Below are 20,705 nucleotides of genomic sequence, written 5' to 3' on the forward strand. Positions count from 1 at the left end.
GATGTACTCTATGTGTATTCAGTTTCGCATTATAACCAATGAAAAATGTAGTCTACTGGCAATCAGCATTTCTTTTCAGTATATTTATTTTCTGTATTATTTTCTTCTCACTTTTTTATTTTTCTTTTAGTTAACAATCCATACATACATACATACATACATACATGCATCCCCAAAGTGTGGCCTATTTAGACTAGAATATTTCTAGAATATGGAATAATGGTGGCTCAGAGGTTATAGCTCAGAGCTGGTCATCGGAATAGTAATAGTTATCCCAGAACCACCAGACCACTACTGGGCCTTTGACTGAGACCCTTAACCTTTAATTTCCCTGCTCAATTGTGGACCAAAGCATCAAATCTGTAAACTTAAGTATATAAATACGTATATAATATGGTTAAAACTACATGCCTTCATCTGAATTCTTGCAATCGTTTGGAGAATGGAGCTCATATTAAATGGTTCAGTGACTTTCTCAGCTCATCAATATGACTGTGTGCCACTTGATAATTAATAGTGAACTCATAATTAATGATTAGCCTGCATGTATTCAAATTCTCTGCACTAAATAAATAGAAAAACTATAAATAGAAGCCCTTAATCTCATGATGAGGAAATTTTCCAGAATGACTAATGTTTTCATCAGAGGGAATAGTCTTTCTCTCTCTCTCTCTCTCTCTCTCTCTCTCTCTTTTCGTATCTTTCTCTTTGTCTCTGTCTATGTGGGTGTGTCTCTCTCTGACATAAGGAATAAATATATTCATTTGTGTGTCAAAAACCATAATACTGATATTTAGTCTTCTTAGGGACATTTTAATCCTTGGGAGAAAAGACGTTGAGGAGGTTTATTCTTATCTTTTATTTGATGGCAGTCTGTCTCAAACATGGTTTTATTAAACTCTGATTTAATAAACTGTTGATTCTCTATGGCAACAAGAGCTATCCATTATTAACTGCAACCTACTGAATGGTTCTCTGGATTAATTTTAAACCAATGGTACATATTATTAATATATTAATGTAGTATACTGCCTTATAGATGCACTTTGTAGGTATACAATTACTGACTGTAGCAGATCTGCTGGTATGCACAGCTTGTCATCCATCCTCTACTCCACCCTTCAGTGGAAAGAGGGCACCATTTGACAATAGCACACTAGATATTACTAGGTACTAGATATTATTCTCAGTGCAGCAGTGACATTGACAGGTTGGTACAAGGTAGGTGTACCTAATAAACTGACAACTCTCTCTATAAATTATTTACTTGAACCAACATTTGATACATTGATGAGTTGTGAGAGAAATCACCCAATCTTCATGCTCCATTATTGTTATCTTCAGGCCACATAGCTCATGATTGCTCTTAATATTGTTACTGGCATTGTCAGTGGCATTGCAATTTCCTTAAAGTGAATAATTTCTAAAACATCCATATGCATGAAAAAAGTATTCCTGAATCCTTCTGTACATGGCCAAAATGATAGATAGCTGAAAGCAACTCATAAGCCATTGATCATCATGGCAGAAAATGGCTAAGAGATGTTGGAAGATGTGATGTCTCATAATGTGCTACTGGTGAGCACATTCACTCATTCATCCATTCATTGTTTGTTTGTTTACCTGTTTAGTTATGGAGAGTTCGCCCCTTACTCTCAGCTGAGTTTCCCATTTGTATTTCTCTCGTGTATCAATTGTAACGTGTCATATCCCTTAAAATATACAGTATATAGTCTTGGGTTCCTTTATTAATTACACATCTCAGTGACTTGTGTTACACTAGCATGACTAAATGTTTCCCTGTCAGCACACACTAACGTAAGAAGGTTTGTAGAAAAGTCTTTCGGTTTGAGTAGGCTGCATAATATTATAATGTATAATGACAATTTTATGAGTTTCATGTTTCATAGATGCCAATTTTCCCCATCAAACCTGTGAAATTTAGAATCAAATCTAATTGTTTTATAAATGAGGCCCCATATTTCTTTTGTCTATTGCTATACCAAACAGAGCATTTTACTGTCAGGCAGTGAAATATTGATTAATAAAGGCAAACCTGTGATGTATTAAATCAAAGGCATCATGGCTGCATTACTCATTAAGCAGAAAAACAAACACGTATTATCGATTCTTTGGATTTTACAGAGGGTATCATTCATCATGTTATGAGCTTTATCTGTCAGGCGATCAGTGTAGAAACATTTGTAGTGTGTGTGTGTGTGAGAGAGAGAGAGAAAGAGAGAGAGAAAATGTCTGCTTCTTGTTAAGAATCTTTCATAGAGTGTCACTGATTGCGAGTTTAGGCTCAAGTATCTAATGAAGTGCATAACTGGGTTCCTCTCCTTATATACAGTCCCTTGCTTTTCCTGAGTGATTCAGGTACTATCTGGCCTGAATAACAGATTGTGAAACAGTCTTTCTCTATCCTGCTGATTTCTCCCCCTGAGAAACATTAGCTTCCAGATATGATTATGCTATTCCTGGTGCTTGAGTGAATGAATGAGCTTCCTGAAGGAGCACTCGAATCATGTTTCTGCTAAACCAGGTGCACAGGTACAGAGGCTGAGTGCTGGTGCCATTGTGACTTGCTAGGTTAATTGGGGGGTTCAGTCCAGTCAATTCACTCAGTATGAATCCGCTTAATAAGTAAAATGCTCTCTATGCCATTATAATGGATTGTTTATCTATTTCGCAGCTTATCTTTTAAGGCAGTTTGAATATATTTTAAATTGGATTAAGCATATCCTGTAACCTGTAAAGGACATGTCATGAAGCGCATGTTAGTGTCCAGGTTTGTGTGTACGTGGTTGTGAAAGGCTCAAAATGCTGTTGCTTGTCAGTGACTAATTGGAAGAGAACAGGAAAAACATTGCTGAAGCACTATGTGACATTTGTCTCTCTTCCTCAGTCATTCACTACCTCGTTTTGTTGCTCCTGCTGTATAATTGAATGAGCTTTCAGTAAAGCCACTCTTCTTTTTTGTGTTTCTTGTCACCCCACCCATACAGATGGACAGAGAAAGTGATTTATATAAAAAAAAAAGTAGGACACAGGGAACACTAAGTTGTATTCCTCTCTTCCGATCACAGGCCCATCAGTCTGAGAAATCAAATCAGAATCTGACCTCAAATTTGAAATGCTTCAGAAATGCCCCCACCCACACAACCATACAAACAGACTTGAATTACAATTTTTGTGAGTTATTTTCACTGTCTTGTATAATAGTCCAGCCAAACAATATTATACCCAATCCGGAATAGGAAAGGTTGTAATCCAAAAACAGGCAATGTTCATGCGATGTGCAAACCAAACAGACAGGGCAAAACCAGAATACAAAAACCAGAGAGAGAGCAAGAGCGAAAACCAGATAAGAAATAAACAACAAATGGCACACTGAACGTTACTTCATTACTTCGTGAAACTGAGGCCCTTATATACCGTGAGGTGTGCGAACATGCTCAAGTCCGTTGTTGGGAAGTGTAGATTGTGGCGGCCATATTCATAGGCTGTCATGTGTTCTGGGAAATAGAGTTCTCTGTGGCTGTAGGAGTTTGCCTGACAGAACTGTTCTTTCTAGGCCTCCCTCTAGGGCGAGGCCCTGGGCACTCTGGGTTTCTGGCATGGTATTCTTGGCATAGGATGTCGTGAGCTCGGATCCGGCACTATTCCTCTGGGCCATACCCCTCCCATTCGATGAGATACTCAAGTTTGCTTGAGTATGGGCCTAATCTGGGTACGCTGGTTGGCCTTCAATCTCGGGTGGTTCTGGTGGGGTTAGCGAGGGAATGTCAGTGGCCAGTGGTCACTGCACGATGGGTTTCAGGCATGAAACATGAAAAGATGGGGCAATACAGCAATGTCATGGTAGGTTGAGTTTGTACATGACTTCGTTGACTTTCTTCAGGATTTTGTAGGGGCCACAGTACCTGAGACTCAGCTTTTTGCTGCCGTGCAAGTTTCTGAGGTCTTTGATTTCTACCCAGACACAATCCTCTGGTTAATAGTGCGGAGTCTCTCCTCTGTGTTGGTCAGCATTTTCTTTTTATGTATGTGCCACCTGCTCTAGACGTTGCTGTGTGCTCTCATATACCTTTTCGCTCTGCTTAAACCACTTGTCAACGATGTTAGACAAAATTATCCCTAGTGAGCATGCCTGAGGCGACTGAGGCGACTGTGGCAAGGAAAAACTCCCTTAGATGATATGAGGAAGAAACCTTGAGAGCCACCAGACTCAAAAGGGAACCCATTCTCATTTGGGTGACACTGGAGAGTGTGATATGAACAATGTCCTTTCTGCATTTATGTATAGTCATGTAGAATTTTATGTGTATATTAATTTGGAGGTTGTTGTCTTTCTCAAAGTCCACATAGGGTTGGCAGCGTTGCTTTGAATACCCAAATCCTCAGGAGGCAGAAACCAGCTGGAGCTGGTCCATGTCTGGATGCCTCAGGATCCTCATAGGGTCGGCCTCTGTCTACTGGAGCTGGCACAATCTCTATGTGCCTCGAGATGGGTAGAAGAAGGGAAACAAGTGGAAAGGATGATGTCATTGATGCCATTTCTCCAAAGCCAGCTTTACGGCTAGTAGCTCATGGTTTCCAATGTCATAATTCTGCTCTGCGGGGGATAACTTTCTGGAGAAGAATGCCACTGGATGCAATTTAGGTTTCTTCCCAAATCTTTGGGAGAGGACAGCACCAACGCCTGTCTCAGAGGTGGCTACCTCAACGACGCAATGCTTTGATGGGTCGGGATGTTTGAGGATCAGCGGGCCGTGTTGAAGGCAGTTTTGAGTTTGTGCCTCATGTGCCTGTGCCTCATCTGCTGGCTCATTCCAGGCTAGCTGTTTGGCCCCTTTCCTGAGGAGGGATGTTAGAGGTTGAGCTATGGAGCTAAAACCTCTGATAAAACATTGGTAAAAGTTCGCAAACCCCAGACACCTTTGCAGGTCCTTGACCATTTTGGGTGTGGGCCATTCTGAGACTGCAGACACTTTAGCTTGGTCCATGGTTACTCCTTCAGGACTAATGATGTACCCCAGGAACGTGATTTTTTTGCTTGTGAAATTCACATTTCTTTCCCTTGACATACAGCTGGTTGTGCAACAGGCACTCAAGGACTTGGCGAACATGATTGACATGTGTTCTGAGGGAGGGAGAGTAGATTAGGATGTCATCAATGTAGGCAATGATGAATTTTCCCAGCATGTCCCGCAGGACATCATTTATGAGTCATTGTAACACCAAGGGGGTGCAAGAGAGCCCATATTGCGTGATGCAAAATTAATAGTGGCCAGAGGTGGTGCTAAAGGCCATCTTTCACTCGTCTCCCGTCCATATCCATATCAGATTATATGCATTCTTGAGGTCAGGTTTAGTGAATATTGTTGCTGAATGCAATTGTTCTAGAGCTGCTAAATGCAATTGTTCTAGACCAGGGGCAGTGGATAACAATACTTGACGGTGACTTGATTAAGTCTTCAATAATCAGTGCATGGTCTGAGACCTCCCCCTTTCTTCTCCATGAAAAACAAGCCAACTGAAGTAGGTGATATAATGGGATACTTAGTAGTTACTGTGACATGGAAAGAAATTAGTGGAGCATACTGACTTGGTGGAGTGGTTGCATGCAATGGGGTATGGTTCCGCTGCTGATGGGAGCTTTGTCTATGGCATGGATATGGAGGGGGTGTTGCAACGGTTGAGTGGCTATGTGGAGTTTATTCACAGTCTCCTGGTCAATGAAGTTGCCTGCTGACCTGGAGTTGATGAGCGCGGCCAAAACAGAAGCATCCTCTGAGTGCTGTATTCTCACAGTACAAGAGCATGTTGTCTAGGCGAATGGCGAGATCGATGAGGGAATTGAGAGGCAGCTTCTCATCTCTGCATGCCATATTTGTGAGGACATCGGCGTTCAAGCGCCTGGTGCCTTGGGTCACGTTGGGCAGCTGTTCTCCAATTTTCTTTCCCTCTGGTGCATGGACAAAGACGCGCCATAGCCCAGTCTAGCATGTTGCCTTTAAGGAGGCCGAGGAAGGCGTCTGTCTTTTGCTGTTCCATCAGCCCCTCTTTACTGGCAAAATAGAGGGAGCATTGCAGCAGAAAGCCTTCACAGAGGGCCGTCTCACCCGCATACTTGTCCGGCTGAGGGATTAGCAAGCTAGCAGCCCGCAAGTGTTCTGGTGACGCCACCAAGGTGGAGAGGGCTTGTGAGAGCATGTTCACCTTCGCATCGAGATCCGCCAGATGTTGTCGGTGCTCGCCTACTAGTTGACCTTGAGGCGCCAGTCTAGTTCTCCTACTGCATCCATGTTGGAGGCAAAGTAATCTGTCACACCAGGTAGGTGGATACAGATGCAAATGCAGTGAGAGTTTATTTAGAAAAGCACAAGCAAACAAATCCAAATCGGTAGGCAAGGTTGCAATCCAAAAACATCTCTGTGGCTGTAGGAGTTTGCCTGACATGCAGCTAATTAATACTATGCCAACACCTAACTCTAACTCTAACCTTAAACTCAGCAAGCAAAAACATTCTGGCTCTTTTATTTATTTAATTAATTAATTAATTAATTAATTTATTGGTTGTTTGTTTAAAATTAAAGCTGCTGATTTGTAAACAATGCAGTCTTCCTCATGTGGCCAAGCCAAATGTCCCCACAAAGTCGATATTCCTATCCTTGTGGGAACTGCATGAAGGTATAAAAACATGCCTCCCTCAACACACACACTGTTCTTAATACTTTATTGATGCCTTGAAACTCATATTATATTATACCTCATGTTATATTATACCTCTCTGTCACTGACTCACTTTAATGTCACTGAAAGTCCAGTCTGTATCCTTCCATTCACAGGTCATAAAGTTGTCTCAGCTCCTTAGTTCCTGCTGTTTATTATACTGCATATGTATATTACAATATTTACTGCATGGTTTCCATGGCACATACAACCACAGTCCTGTATTTCAGGATCTTCAGGTTGCCGTGGTAACTGCAGACTCTGTGGCCATCCCTGAGGTATGCTGGAGGTCAGGATCCTGCAGGGACCAGCTTGTCATTTCACTCTGTTTTTGAGAAAGTGTAAGGGTCTCCAGTCACTCTGTGCTTTAAACCTGGTGTTAGAGTGAGTGCAGTGAATCTAATTACAGATGCTTACAGTTCTGAATGCTGTGCCACGACTGAAAACAATACTCGCTTTCAGTAAAAGCCTTATTATTTTGTTATTAGCAACAAAGGCACTTTGTTAGACCATGTAGAAAAGCTCTTCTTTTATTCTTCCATTGTGACAGTTAAAAGCCTGTATGCTGGCAGCTCAGACACTGAGTTAGGATTACAGTATAGACCAGTGGCGGCTGGTGGTTTTTAAAATAAGGGAAACACAGTTATCTGTTATAGAAGTATATATCTATATTTCTGTGTGTATTCTGTTTTGTCTGTTTCACCTGTTGGTCTGGAGTCCTGTTTAATTCTCAGTCTCTCCTCATAAGTAAGAGCATCAAAAATCTTTTTTCAAAATCTGGTTTAAAAATGAGTATTGTCTTCCTTTAGCTAGCTAAATTTTACTGAAGAAGGTAGTGACAGCTTGCTAACTAGACCTACAGTATGAATAAACAAAAAAAATCAAACATAACTGTATACTTACAATTTATTTACAATATTTACAAAAATTGGAATAACAAGCAATATCAGTTATGGTTGTACAGTTATACAGCAAAGCTGTTATGGGTTAGGCTACTGACTGACTACTGCAGCTCTGAGCATGATGTAAGTCTGACTGGTGATGATATTTTTAAGTTAGAGATGTCAGGCATGATCATTACCATTTCAATGATTGACAGTTGGCTATGAGGTTCAGCCTGTTTGAGAGATCTCCCAATCAACATGTGGAGAAGCATCTGGGCCAATAAAAGTTGAGATACTACTGTATACATACACTGATCAGCTATAACATTAAAAGCACCTGCCTAATATTGTGTAGGTCCCCCTTGTGCCACCAAAACAGTTCTGATCCAATGAGGCATGGACTCCACAAGACCTCTGAAGGTGTGCTGTAGTATCTGGCACCAAGACATTAGCAGCAGATCCTTTAAGTCCTGTAAGTTGTGAGGTGAGGCCTCCATGGATCGGACTTGTTTGTCCAGCACATCCCACAGCTGCTTAATGGGATTGAAATCTGGGGAATTTGGAGGCAAAGTCAACACCTTGAACGCTTTGACATGTTCCTCAAACCATTCCTGAATAATTTTTTGCAGTGTGGCAGGGCACATTATCCTGCCGAAAGAGGCCACTGACATTAGGGAATACCATTGCCATGAAGGGGTGTACTTGGTCTGCAGCAATGTTTAGGTAGGTGGTACATGTCAAAGTAACATCCACATGAATGCCAGGACCCAAGGTTTCACAGCAGAACATTGTCCAGAGCATCATACTGCCTCTGCCGGCTTGCCTTCTTCCCATAGTGCATCCTGGTGCCATCTCTTCACCAGAAAAGTGACGCACACATACCCGGCCATCGACATTATGTAAAAGAAAATGTGATTCATCAGACCAGGCCACCTTCTTCCATTGCTCCATTGTCCAGTTCTGATGCTCACATGCCCATTGTAGGCACTTTCTTATAGCTGCTATAATATATAAATGATAACAGGAAGTGACTCACGGATGTTCCATAACACTGAATGTAACTAAAAATGGTTAAAAGTATGACATGTCCCTTCTTTAATAAATAAAAAATAATCATTGATCAGTAATCTATTATATGTAATTTGCAATTTGTAAAAATTGCTGTGATATAAGCGGTATAAAACACTGCATGATGTGCTGTTATTGGAAAATAACTTTATTGTGGTAACCACCCTGTCGTGCTAGGCCGCATATATTTTTATTTTTTACATGTTTGGCAGCCACTAGTTTTTCATTTCCCTTTCTCCATTTTAGTGCCATGATGTATGTGCATCTTACTTGGAATGATCATAGATCTAATTTTCAAAAGAAGTGATGTTCACAATGTGTGAACAGACCACGCATTTGCAGGAGTAGGAAAAAAGTGCCAACTAATTGTAACCGAATGATCTATGTTTTTTCCCTGATTTTCTCGCTAATTTAGTCATGGCCAATTCCCACCTGTCAAGCAGCTCTCTCCTATCACATGACAGCTACCAACCAGGGAAGGTGAAGGCTATTGCTTCCTCTGAGGCACATGAAGCCAGCCGACCACATCTTTTCGAACTGCTACTCCTGCAACGTGAGGAGGAAAGCGCTATCAGCCCTGTTTTGCATGCATGAGCCCATGATTGGATAGTGTCACTGTGATTGACAGGGGAGAGATAGTATGCCACCTCTAACTCCCTGAGAGGGAGTTCCCTTGGATGGCTGTGGCATCAATGGGATTTGAACGCTTTTCTGTTGCGCCACTCGTTAGCCCCAAATGATATATGTTTGATTCAGTTTATCTTATTGTAGACTTGAAGTAAATTTGGACAATTCTGATGCATTTAGATGCATGGAAAGATTTGATTGTGTATCCCTTTCTTTTTTGTTTTGATAAACATGCATATGAGTGCTGCGAGGCTGAAAGGTTTCAGTTTCCAGAGAGCAGCTAAATTATTGAAGTTGAAAGTCACAGTGAGGACTTGCTGCAGCGGGGCTGCTGTTTGTGGTACTGCAACAACAAAGGCCTTCAAACAGCAAAGCCACTGCTGGGGAGAGGCCAGAGCTGAGCTACCAAACTGTGAGAGTGAGGGCAAACATGTGCTACCTCCATCAAGTGCAGCCAGTCATTTGCATTTAATGTCGCTGTTACTGTATGTAAGGTTGTGCTGAATGAGCTGGGAAAACGCGCTGGATTAATTGTGTATGTGTGAATGAGGAGATCCCTAATTACCCATCCTAGCTACTGTAAGAACATTGCTAATTGTGCTCTTGTGGACTCCCAGAAATGGAAAGCTGTGGCAATGCTGTGTCCAACTCAAATTACAGAATACATTATCTGTTCTTTTGACTTGAATTTAATAATGTGGTAATTTTTGATGTGGGAAAGTCTCATGCAGTAAGCTTTCATCCAATAATGAACCAGAGCCCAAAGCTTATTAAGACATTAAACAGATTTAAAAAGGAAAGTTATACATTTGGTTTTTGGCTTTGAAAAAGTGCAGTTCAACTTGCAAGCTGCTAATTTCTCAAGTTATATTCTATTATCGATATACATTGGCTGGTTCGTGGGGTGTGCCAGCCCACTCGTACTATGACTAAGTACCTGTTTACTGAATTGAAATGGATAGGATGAGTTAAGGAGCAGTAGGTCACATTAGTGGAGTGTTAACGATTGAGCTTGGGCAGAGTTGCCTTCAGGTTGCTGGGAGGTTTAAAAGTAATGCATGTATTAGCATAGGAGTACAGGTAATGCATCTCTAGTGATGGTATTACATTTGCATTTGTTAAGGTAAGATGATTTGTATGTTTGTGTGTGTGTGTTTGTGTGTTGTGTGTGTGTAAGAGAGAGAGAGAGAGAATAATATCTGTCTGTTTTTTTTTTTTTTTACATGTGCTATATGTGTCTGTAATATAAAGTATGAGTGTGCGAGTGTGTTGTTTCTGTGTAGGTGTGTGTGTGTGTGTTTAGCTCTGTTGCATAAGGGAGTCTATGTTTCTGATTGTATAACCTGTGTGGGGGAGATGGAGTCCTTATGTGCCTCTCTTTTCTGTATGTGTGTATGTATGTGTGTTCATGTGCATATATGTGTGTGTGTGTGTGTGTGTGTGTGTTTGCGCGTGTGTGTGTGACTATTTTGCTTCTCTTTTTTACTAGTCACATTTGTGATAGCACGTTAGTGTCTCATGTCTCATCATATAAAATGTGTGTGTTACACTGAAAGAAATGGATGAGTGGTAGGCAGGAGAGATGTGACAGGAGATTCCCTCAGTAGCAGCAGACAGTTCAGTCACCCACAGTCATGCAGAATATTCTGGTCGCCCACAGTTACACACAGTAACATTCGTATCTCCTGCTGATATTCTTGTACAATTTGCCTGCAATTAGCCTGTTTCCTGCAGTACAAGTTTCTGTCAAGTTATACCAGTAACCTCCTTAAGAGTTTTTGTTCTGCTTGAATGCTCAGCTTCTTTCCCAAGTTTCTTTTCTGGATTAAGTAATTCTTCTTTCCCTAATTACTGTCAAACTGTAGTTGCCCCTTTTATGGGGCTTTTATGGAGTAAGAATTTGAGACATGTTTAGTATTTTATATGTTGTAGTTAAGCAAAAAAGCTTATTAAGAACTAAACTTTAATAAGGATTCATTTCTCAAATGCAGTTAAACCAGCATTTATTAGTGTTTAAGCATAGCATGGAAACCCATAAGGATTAATTATGTTAAGACTGGCAAATTGAGTTTTAAATTGTCTTATAGTTCAGAACCCAATGCAGCAGAGGAAGAACTGGGGCGAGGAATGTTTGGATAAGTGTGTGTGCAAGTATGAGAGAGCTAATAACCCGGCAATGTAGCAATCAAGTCACTGATCCTCATTATAACCTATTTCAATTTCATTATACTGAATTGTAGAAAGTGCATCAGTGCTGCGGGAGACCTTATATGGTGCACTTTTATCTGTATTGGCAAAGTGATGCAACCTGCTGAGGCAATCCAGGCATGAGAAAAGAAATTCAGAAAACTTGGCCGGAACTGAATAGCCTGCTGGCATCATTATATGTCTAGTCTTCATTCTGTACACCTATCTTGGGCCTGTCGCTAGTGCTAACCAACTCCAGTGCTCACCTTTGCTTGTTAGTAAAGTTGTGGAATATGTCCAGTCAGTTTGGCATAAAGACAGTGAAAATCAATTCAACATCAGCAATAAGACTCCACACCTTGTATCAGCTAAAGATTTAAAAGATGTTTGATGTGTTTCCTTAATTAGTGAACAGCAGATAAAGACAACATTAGGCATCTATTTCTCTGTAGTGGTTCCAATGCTGTATTCAATTTGTGAAGTCGGAGCTTGGAATGACATTTTTTTTCTAACCTCCATGCATTTGAGCTGCAAAGTGGGGAAAAAACATGGATGCTAGCCAGCTAACTGTGATGAATGATTTATATTTTCCTCCTCAAAACAGCGAACTGTTCTAAAGCAAATGCAGTATAACTCATTTAAGGGTAAGAAGTGCTACTTTGTTTATTATTGATGCTGTATGCAGCCATATTGATATGACATCACTTGCTGAACTTGGTTTTTCCAAAGAAATTATGAGTTAATGCCTCTATGCAGCATTACTCACACATAGCAATGTGATTTTGACACTTGGTCCATTTCAGTATCCCAAGTATTCTCAGATTGATGATGCATATGTGAACACAACAAATGAACTCAGACCCCTAAAGGGAACTGTACTCAGACCACCTCCAAAGAAACTTGTGGGTTGATGTACATACACAGCTTCAGCTTTCTGTCACCTAACAGAAATTAAGTAAAAAAAAAAAAAAAAAAAACTCAAATGCCTTTCTGTGGGGTTGTGTCGTCCCACAGCAACGTCAGCAGTGTTAGGGAGCTTAGAGCTTATGTTTCAGTGACAGGTACAATAATTATTTACTGTTGTAATATACACTCACAGAGTACTTTATTAGGAACACTATACTAATACTGAGTAGAGCCTCCCTTTGCTCTCAAAACAGCCTCAATACTTCGTGGCATGGATTCCACAAGATGTTGGAAACATTCCTTTGAGATTCTGGTCCATGTTGACATGATTGCATCACGCAGCTCCTGCAGATTTTTCAGGTGCACTTTCATGCGGCGAATCTCCTGTTCTACTACATCCTAAAGGTGTTCTACTGGATTCACATCCGGTGACTGGGAAGGCCACTGAAGAACACTGAAGTCATTGTCATGTTCATGAAACCAGTTTGAGACGACTTTTGCTTTGTGACATGGTGCATTATCATGCTGGAAGTAGCCATTAGAAGATGGGTAAACTGTGGCCATGAAGGGATCCACATGGTCAGCAGCAATACTCAAACAGGCTGTGGCATTCAAGCAATGATTGATTGGTATTAAGGGGCCCAAAGTGTGCCAAAGAAACATTCCCCACACCATTACGTGAAGTGAAGTGACTTGTGGCCAAGTATGGTGACCCATACTCGGAATTTGTACTCTGCATTTTACCCATCCAAGTGCACACACAGTAGTGAACACACACACACACCGTGAGCACACACCCGAGCAGCCTTTTTTGCTGTGGCGCCCGGGGAGCAGTTTGGCGGTACGGTGCCTTGCTCAAGGGTCTCACCTCAGTTGTGGTACTGACTGTGGAAGAGAGCGCTGGTCATTCACTCCCCCCACCTACAATCCCTGCCGGACCTGAGACTCAAACCCACAACCTTCAGGTTCACCTTCGGGTTGCAAGTCCGATTTTCTATCCATTAGGCCACGACTGCCCCCAGACACCACCTCCACCAGCCTGAACTGTTGACACAAGGCAGGTTGGGTCCATAGAGTCATGCTGTTGGTGCCAAATTCTGACCCTATCATCTGTGTGCCTCAGCAGAAATTGAGATTCATCAGACCAGGCTACATTTTTCTAGTCTTCAACTGTCCGGTTTTGGTGAGTCTGTGCTCACTGCAGCCTCAGCTATCTGTTCTCGGCTGACAGAAGTGGAACCCAACATTATCTTCTGCTGTTGTAGCCCATCCGCCTCAAGATTCGACATGTGTGTTCTGAGATGCTTTTCTGCTCGTCACAAATGTACAGAGTGGTTATCTGACTTACTGTAGCCTTTCTGTCAGCTTGAACCAGTCTGGCCATTCTCTGTTGATCTCTCGCATCAACAAGGCACTTCTGTCCGCAGAACTGCCGCTCACAGGATGTTTGTCTTTATTACACCATTCTGAGTAAACTCTAGAGACTGTTGTGTGTGAAAATCCCAGAAGATCAGCAGTTATAGAAATACTCAAACCAGGCTTTGTGGTACCAACATTCATGCCACAGTCAAAATCACTGAGATCACATTTTTCCCCATTCTGATTGTTGATGTGAACATTAACCAAAGCTGCTGGCCTGTAGCTGCATGATTTTATCCATTGCACTGCTGCCACATGATTGGCTGATTAGATAATTGTATGATAATTGTACCATTTTGAATGACACTGTCCATAATTCAGTGTTACATGGCTATTACACTATGGTAAAGGAGTTGTGGTGTGAACTACAAGTGGTCTGAGATCTAATCAGTGCTAAAACATCCAGAAAGAGAACTGAATCCCCTTTTGAGTCCACTTGTATTGTGAACACCAAAAGCACTGAGGTCATTTGCAACAAGTTCCCTTTCAAACCCACTTGATCAGGACTGACTATGGTTCATTTAAAAGAGTCCTTCATGTTGCTTATAATTTCAGTTACACCTACAAGCTTCACCTACATGGCCATCTGATGGTAAGAGAACATTTGTCTATTTCTTAGTAGTCCCTTAAAACATTTGCAGTAGGTCCAGATATGACAGTGCAGCAGTTCACTTTCTGATGCTACTTATAATTATAACTTATATTATTTTTGTTGGTTGAAAAATATTTCAGCAATTTCAAGTAATTGAGAATGAAAAGTCATTGTACAAATATTTGACCTGCCTGATTCAGCACACAGCCGCTCAGTATCACTGTGTGTCTTGCTGTGTGTCTTTCTTTGTCTTGCCTGATGCACATAATGTACTTCCCAGTACTCTTCAGTTCTCTGTGTCTTTTTCACCATTTGACCTTGTTGAATGGTGTCCACACTGCACTTGGAGAATTTCAGAACAGCTTTAGGTTATTCTGTACGATGGTTTATATACAGTATTGTGCAAAGGTCATTTTTTCAATTGTGAATTTTATGTCTTCTGAATTAAATAAAATGTTACAGAGAAATCTTTGTCGCTAAACAACTTTGTCACTAAGTAACATATTGAGTAATAGAAGATTATTCAGATCAAAATCATCAAGGCAAGTGAGACAACTTTCCAGTATACTTAGGGAACACCTGAATAGCCAATTTTCTTCACAAAAGTGTACTTCAGAAAAATGATGTAATGTTAAGGCAAAGGGTGGTTACACCAAATATTTGATATAGTTTGCTTTTTATGTTTTTAAAAGCATCGCTTTACGGAACTTCTTCACAATTTTTGTAGCGCCCACTACATGTACACAACACTTGATATAAACACAAGTTGATGTAAAAAATTAATTGAATAAATTGATTTAAGCATAGGGGTGGGATGCTGGCTCAGCGGGTCAGCAGTGCAGCCTCACAGCCTCGGGGTCCTCGGTTTGATCCTGAGCATGGATTACTGTCTGTGTGGAGTTTTACATGTGGTCTTGTGTCTGAGTGGGTTTCCTCTGAGTTCTTTGGTTTTCGTCCACATCCCCGAAACATGGCTTTAGATGGATTGGCTATGCTAAATTGCCCCTAGGTATAAATGTGTGCATGGTACCCTGCGATGAATGTGTCACATCAGTCTCAGGATTTTTTTTTTTTTTTGCAGCACTCAGAATTTTTTCTAACTTAATGGTCAACTCACTTCATGAAGTGACATTGAATAACTTTCAGCGAATATGACCATTGTGATTAACAGTATTCCTGCATTTTGCTGTGATTTGTCAGGCCTTTTCCCCGTTCATTATAAAGTACTTGCTCACCTCAGCTTGACAGCCGGTCACAAGACACCATTACAATGGGCATTTATAATGAAGGGATTTCCGATTGCCTATTTCCCTCATCTCCTCTGCACCTCACATTTAATGAGATGACAGTGCTATTGATTGCCTCATTCACTGGTCATATTCTGTTTTCTGCATGTGTAGAATGGTGACTCTTTCTAAAGGTGTAGATTGATAATCTATTCTCTCGTACCTCTAAGAGCCACCTCTACTTATTATTGTTCTTCCTTTAAACCAGCAAAAAAACAACAAACTTTCTACACTGTGCATTATAAACCTGTATTGCTTCAACAGTGTAAACCTCAAAATTAGACTTCATCTTATTTACACTGAGTGTCTCCGGGCTGTTTCTGAACCTTTTAGGGTTCTAGGCACCATGGATTATTTTAAATCATTTAACATTTGTTTGGGGCATCCTAGTGGCATGGGGGCCCTAAATGACACTCTCATTTGGCTCCACAGGCAAAACAAATGTAGAACCATGACAGCAATGACCGCAAACTGTGGTAACAAATTCATTTATTGTATTTTGTCTCATTGTAGTTATACTAAGTGACTCAAAATCAATCAATCAATAAATGAATTTGTTACCACAGTTTGCAGTTGTTTGTCTGCAGTCTCACCATGTTTGGGAAACAGAGACTGTGTGGAAAGTGAATATGTGATTTAATGCACCAGAATAAAAAAGCTGATACTTTAGCTAAACATACCAATATTCCAGATGATAATGGTCAGTTAACTGACTACAAACCTGTGTTCATGATTCTGATCATGTGATCATGAAACAATATGATTTTTGAAGTTTTTATGTCAGGCATGATATGTGATTTTCCAAAACCCTTCTCCCACTCCATTATCTTCCTTCCATTATTTCCTACCTTTTCCTTGTTCATCTATTTGTTTTCTGTCACAAGCAAAGAGATACGTCTCTTACTTTCTTTCTGTCTCCTCTCGATTTCTCCTCACACTACCCTAATTCTGAGTGAGTTTACTTTAGACCCACACTGCAGTAATTTCCTGGGCTGATATTGACTCAGAGGCAATGGGTTTGTATGTAGTAGTGAGGTATTGAATGATTGGAATCCTCCTGTGGGTTGACGGTGTGGGGTAATTGTGTTTGCAGCTCACACTTTCACCCTTTAGACCTCTCACTCTGTCACACCAACTTAGACTCTCTCTAACTGCACAGTCATTTACTCTCAGTGCACACACACACTGGCATGTGCACACACTCTCTCTCTCTCTCTCCTTCCTTACCACAGAACTATACATAGACTAGCACTGACTTTTCTGTTTCTCATTAGAGACTCTGTCTCTAATGAGTCACTGTGAGCTCTCTTTCTCGCTCTTTCTTCCTTCCAGCGGGATTCCAGGGAAGAAGTGTGGCACCATCATCTTAACCGCTGAGGAACTCAGCAACTGCAGGGTCAGTTCAGCAAACACACAGTCATTTGCATGTATGCACACACAAATCAGAGCCACAAATTTAGTCTCAAGAACACTATTTAGATTATTCTGACACATTACGTTTTTCTGAATCAATTGCAGTGAGATTATCATTATCAAAACATACATTTGTCACAGAAAGTGAAGGAAAACATAAGCATGTAAAGATGTGAATGGGTCACTGAATACAAATTGAGAGTTGTTGCTTGTTGATTTAAAATTGGACATCTATTTGTATCAAATGCTTTAGGCTTAATTGGCATCAACTGTTTAATACATGATCTCCATTATTCATTAATAAATGTATGTTTTAATCTGAATGCTGGAGCATCTCTTCATATGATAATAAATATGCTTTAAACACATGCAGTTAACAGTTCTAGCAAATGAAAGGGGATTAATAAATTCATCAAATAAATGAAGAGCTAAGGGTATTGATGGCATAAAGTTTCTCTTTTTTAAACAGAATTATTTATCTCATAGGTCATATTTCTTTCTTGGAATGATTAGAAGCAGCAATTAGCAGAAATAGATGGTGAGATGATGATGATTGCATATTATTACATTCAGCCAATCTTAAAGACCTAAATAATGAGAGAGAGCTGGTGTCCACATAAAATCTACTATATGCATATTACATACGGTTTCAGAGTAGTAGCTTGGGCTGAATGTTAAAGTAATGAATAGTAAAGAAGGTAGCCAGTTTTTAACTGAAATACCTTTGCACACTTCATTGTTTTTTTTGTTTTTTTTTATTGACTCAAGGAACATTTAACCGAGCTAGCTAAATGAGTTAGCTTTTTCTATGGACTTTTCTACCATTAAAAAGATTAAAAAGGTCAGAAATCACTTATGAGTCTTGTAAAACAAATGACTAGTTGTGTATAATAGTAAATGCTCAGCTGGAATAATAGTTCAAACACCTGTGTGTGTCATGTGCTATTTGTCACAGCTGCTCCCTGAGAATAAAATTGGCTTTCTTTTCAGTAGGAAGGACTACCTGTTCCTTCTATCTCATTACTATGCAGCTTAGTAAGCAGTCAAGTGTGGCAAACTAGTGCTCTTTATAGCCTGCTAAGGTTCCTACTTATGCTGTCCTCTTAATTCAGAAAGTGGTAGTGTTCTGCAGCTGGTTGCACCAGTAGAACATAAGCTTGATTGTAGCCTAGTTTGAATGGCCACTACATTTGAGTTTACACACTACTAAAAATGAACAGTAAGTCAACATAGGTTTAAATTATAACTTAAAAATGACATTCTTTTAGATGCAACATCTGCCTTAAACTAAACCCTTTGTTTCAAGAGAGACCTAGTGTAACAAGCACATAAAGTACAAATACAAAAGATGGATGATAAGAGTCACCACTTGATTTTTCCTAAAAATACTAACTTGAGAGAGAGATAAAGTACTGTGCAAAAGTCTTATGCACCCTATTTTTTTAGTACAAATTTTGTTATAGATGTTTATTGCATGACTTCTGCATTATTGAGTCAGTAAAAAAAAACATTTTTACATTACTTTTCCAACAAAAAAATTAAATGTTACAGAAAAATGTTTGTATGTCAGTAAAGAATGCAACATATTAAATAGGAGACCACTTATCAGACAAAAAAACATAGTGAAGGCTGGGTTTTTCATGGAAGAAAAGAAGCAAGTGCGACACTCAGAGTCTCCAGAAGAACTGTGGCTGGTTCTGCTCAGTAAAACTTACCAGCTAATTTCCTAATAAAACTGCACAAAATTGTACCTGAGACTACTGATGTTTTTTCTTTTTTTAAAGCAAAGGGTTGTCACACCAACTATTGGCTTTGATTAGGTTATTACTGTTTACTGCTCTTTATAGCATTTTATATGTAGAAACTTTTTTGCTTTACAACATTTGTTTGCATGTGCCTAAGACTTTTGCACAGTACTGTATTAATCAGAAGCTAACCATTCCCTGTGTCTCCATTATGGATATAGTGTTTCCTGTTTATGTCAGATCATGTTTCTGATTGGCTGGTGGTGGTGAAATATGCAATGATAAACTTTTGATCTATGATCATTTTACACACTATGACGTACCATAAGTGTCTGTGATGCAACCGAAATTCTAACCTAACTACTCTCAATTGTTTATGGTCAAATTTACACGCTGACTTACGATCCAACTTATGCTCAACTGGTGCAGCTGGCTTCTGGTGTTTGCCCTCTCACACCTCTTACGCTGTAGGGTGTTAGAGGAAAACCTGCAGTACTACAATGTGGCTTGACCATTTGCTTGTGAGGATAGTCAAAGAACATTACTGTAATATGTAATTCAAAGGTTTTTCATTATCAAACACTTAAGACAGCAAAACATTAAACAACAGTTGTCTGCTTCTGACAAGGCTCAGCATCCAAGTTTCTTGTTTACTGCTTCATCCAAGGCACCAAACAACATTGCTAATATTATTTAACAACAGTAATCACCATCAGGAAAGTTGTTTGCCTGATTACTCATCACTGTAATACCTCCTACTTGAGAAAGCAAAGTACTCTGTCTACAGTATAATTATATGAGTGTTGTACCATGTTGGTAATCTTTATTTAATGACATCAGTTTTTAAAATGGCTTTAAGCTTTTCTCTGACATGCAAGAATTAACCACAAAAAATCTTTGTAAATATCCAAAAGGTCTTCGTGAGCCCCACAAAACAGATTCATCTCCCAAATTTTAATAACCTTAAGAAGATTAAAGCCAGACATAGGAAGCAGGTGAAGTATTAGGAATATGAAAAGTGTGCAGCTCAAATAGAGAGAATCATAGAAAAAATTAGAGAGTTTTTTCTTTGGCAGTGATATTTCCGCCTGGGATTCCAACAGGATAAAACTTTCATTACAGGATATTTGCACAAGCAGATGAGGTGTTTTATTTCACAGTTTTATTTCACAGCAACCAGTCTGTGTGTGTCTGTGTGTACATGCCTGCTTGCGTGTGTGTGGTGTATTTATTTTTTGTTGGAGTCTTATGTCCGTGAAAAAAATACATCCATTCCCTAATATGTCTTCATATTATGCTCATATTGCAGTTAGTTTTCAGTTATTTTTTATAGTCCCACCTTCTTGGCTTGGATTTACTGCAGAGGTCATCTCTCTTGTTTGTATAGCGTGCTGAGAAATTGTTTCAGAAAAAAAGAGAAAATTGTTCAGCTTGCTGGTATGTAAGTGTGTGTGTGTGTGTGTGTGTGTGTGGAAGCATGTTTTTATACGTGTCTCCTGTGTGACCACCATGTGACCTGTCTTTCTGTACCTTCAGGATATTGCTACTATGCAGCTGTGTGCCAATAAACTGGACAAGAAGGACTTCTTCGGCAAGTCTGATCCTTTCTTGGTGTTCTACCGCAGTAACGAGGATGGAACGTAAGTGAGACCGCAAAGGGAGACCTCTCACTTTTTCTCTTTCTCTCTATCCCCCCCCCCTTTTTTTTTCACCTGTGTCTATTTTTCTCTGATTTCATGCAACAGTTAGATTGCCTTTGTCTTAAAAATGTGATGAAAAAATGTGATATTCTAGATTCCTTGACAGGTGTATTAAAGTCAGTCAATAATTATAAGGAATA

General features: G+C 40.0%; 1 protein-coding gene across 1 annotated transcript in view; it reads left to right on the top strand.

Annotated features, from left to right (window-relative positions):
• LOC113533199 (copine-9) overlaps nucleotides 1–20,705 on the top strand; it is an 89,380-nt gene that overhangs the window by 49,792 nt on the left and 18,883 nt on the right. The window contains exons 8-9 of the mRNA XM_026925269.3: nucleotides 17,040–17,103; nucleotides 20,402–20,505. Of these exons, the coding sequence (XP_026781070.1) occupies nucleotides 17,040–17,103; nucleotides 20,402–20,505 (168 nt within the window). The remainder of the gene's footprint in view (nucleotides 1–17,039; nucleotides 17,104–20,401; nucleotides 20,506–20,705) is intronic.

Source organism: Pangasianodon hypophthalmus, chromosome 2 (genome assembly GCF_027358585.1).
Source record: "Pangasianodon hypophthalmus isolate fPanHyp1 chromosome 2, fPanHyp1.pri, whole genome shotgun sequence".
NCBI lineage: Eukaryota > Metazoa > Chordata > Actinopteri > Siluriformes > Pangasiidae > Pangasianodon > Pangasianodon hypophthalmus.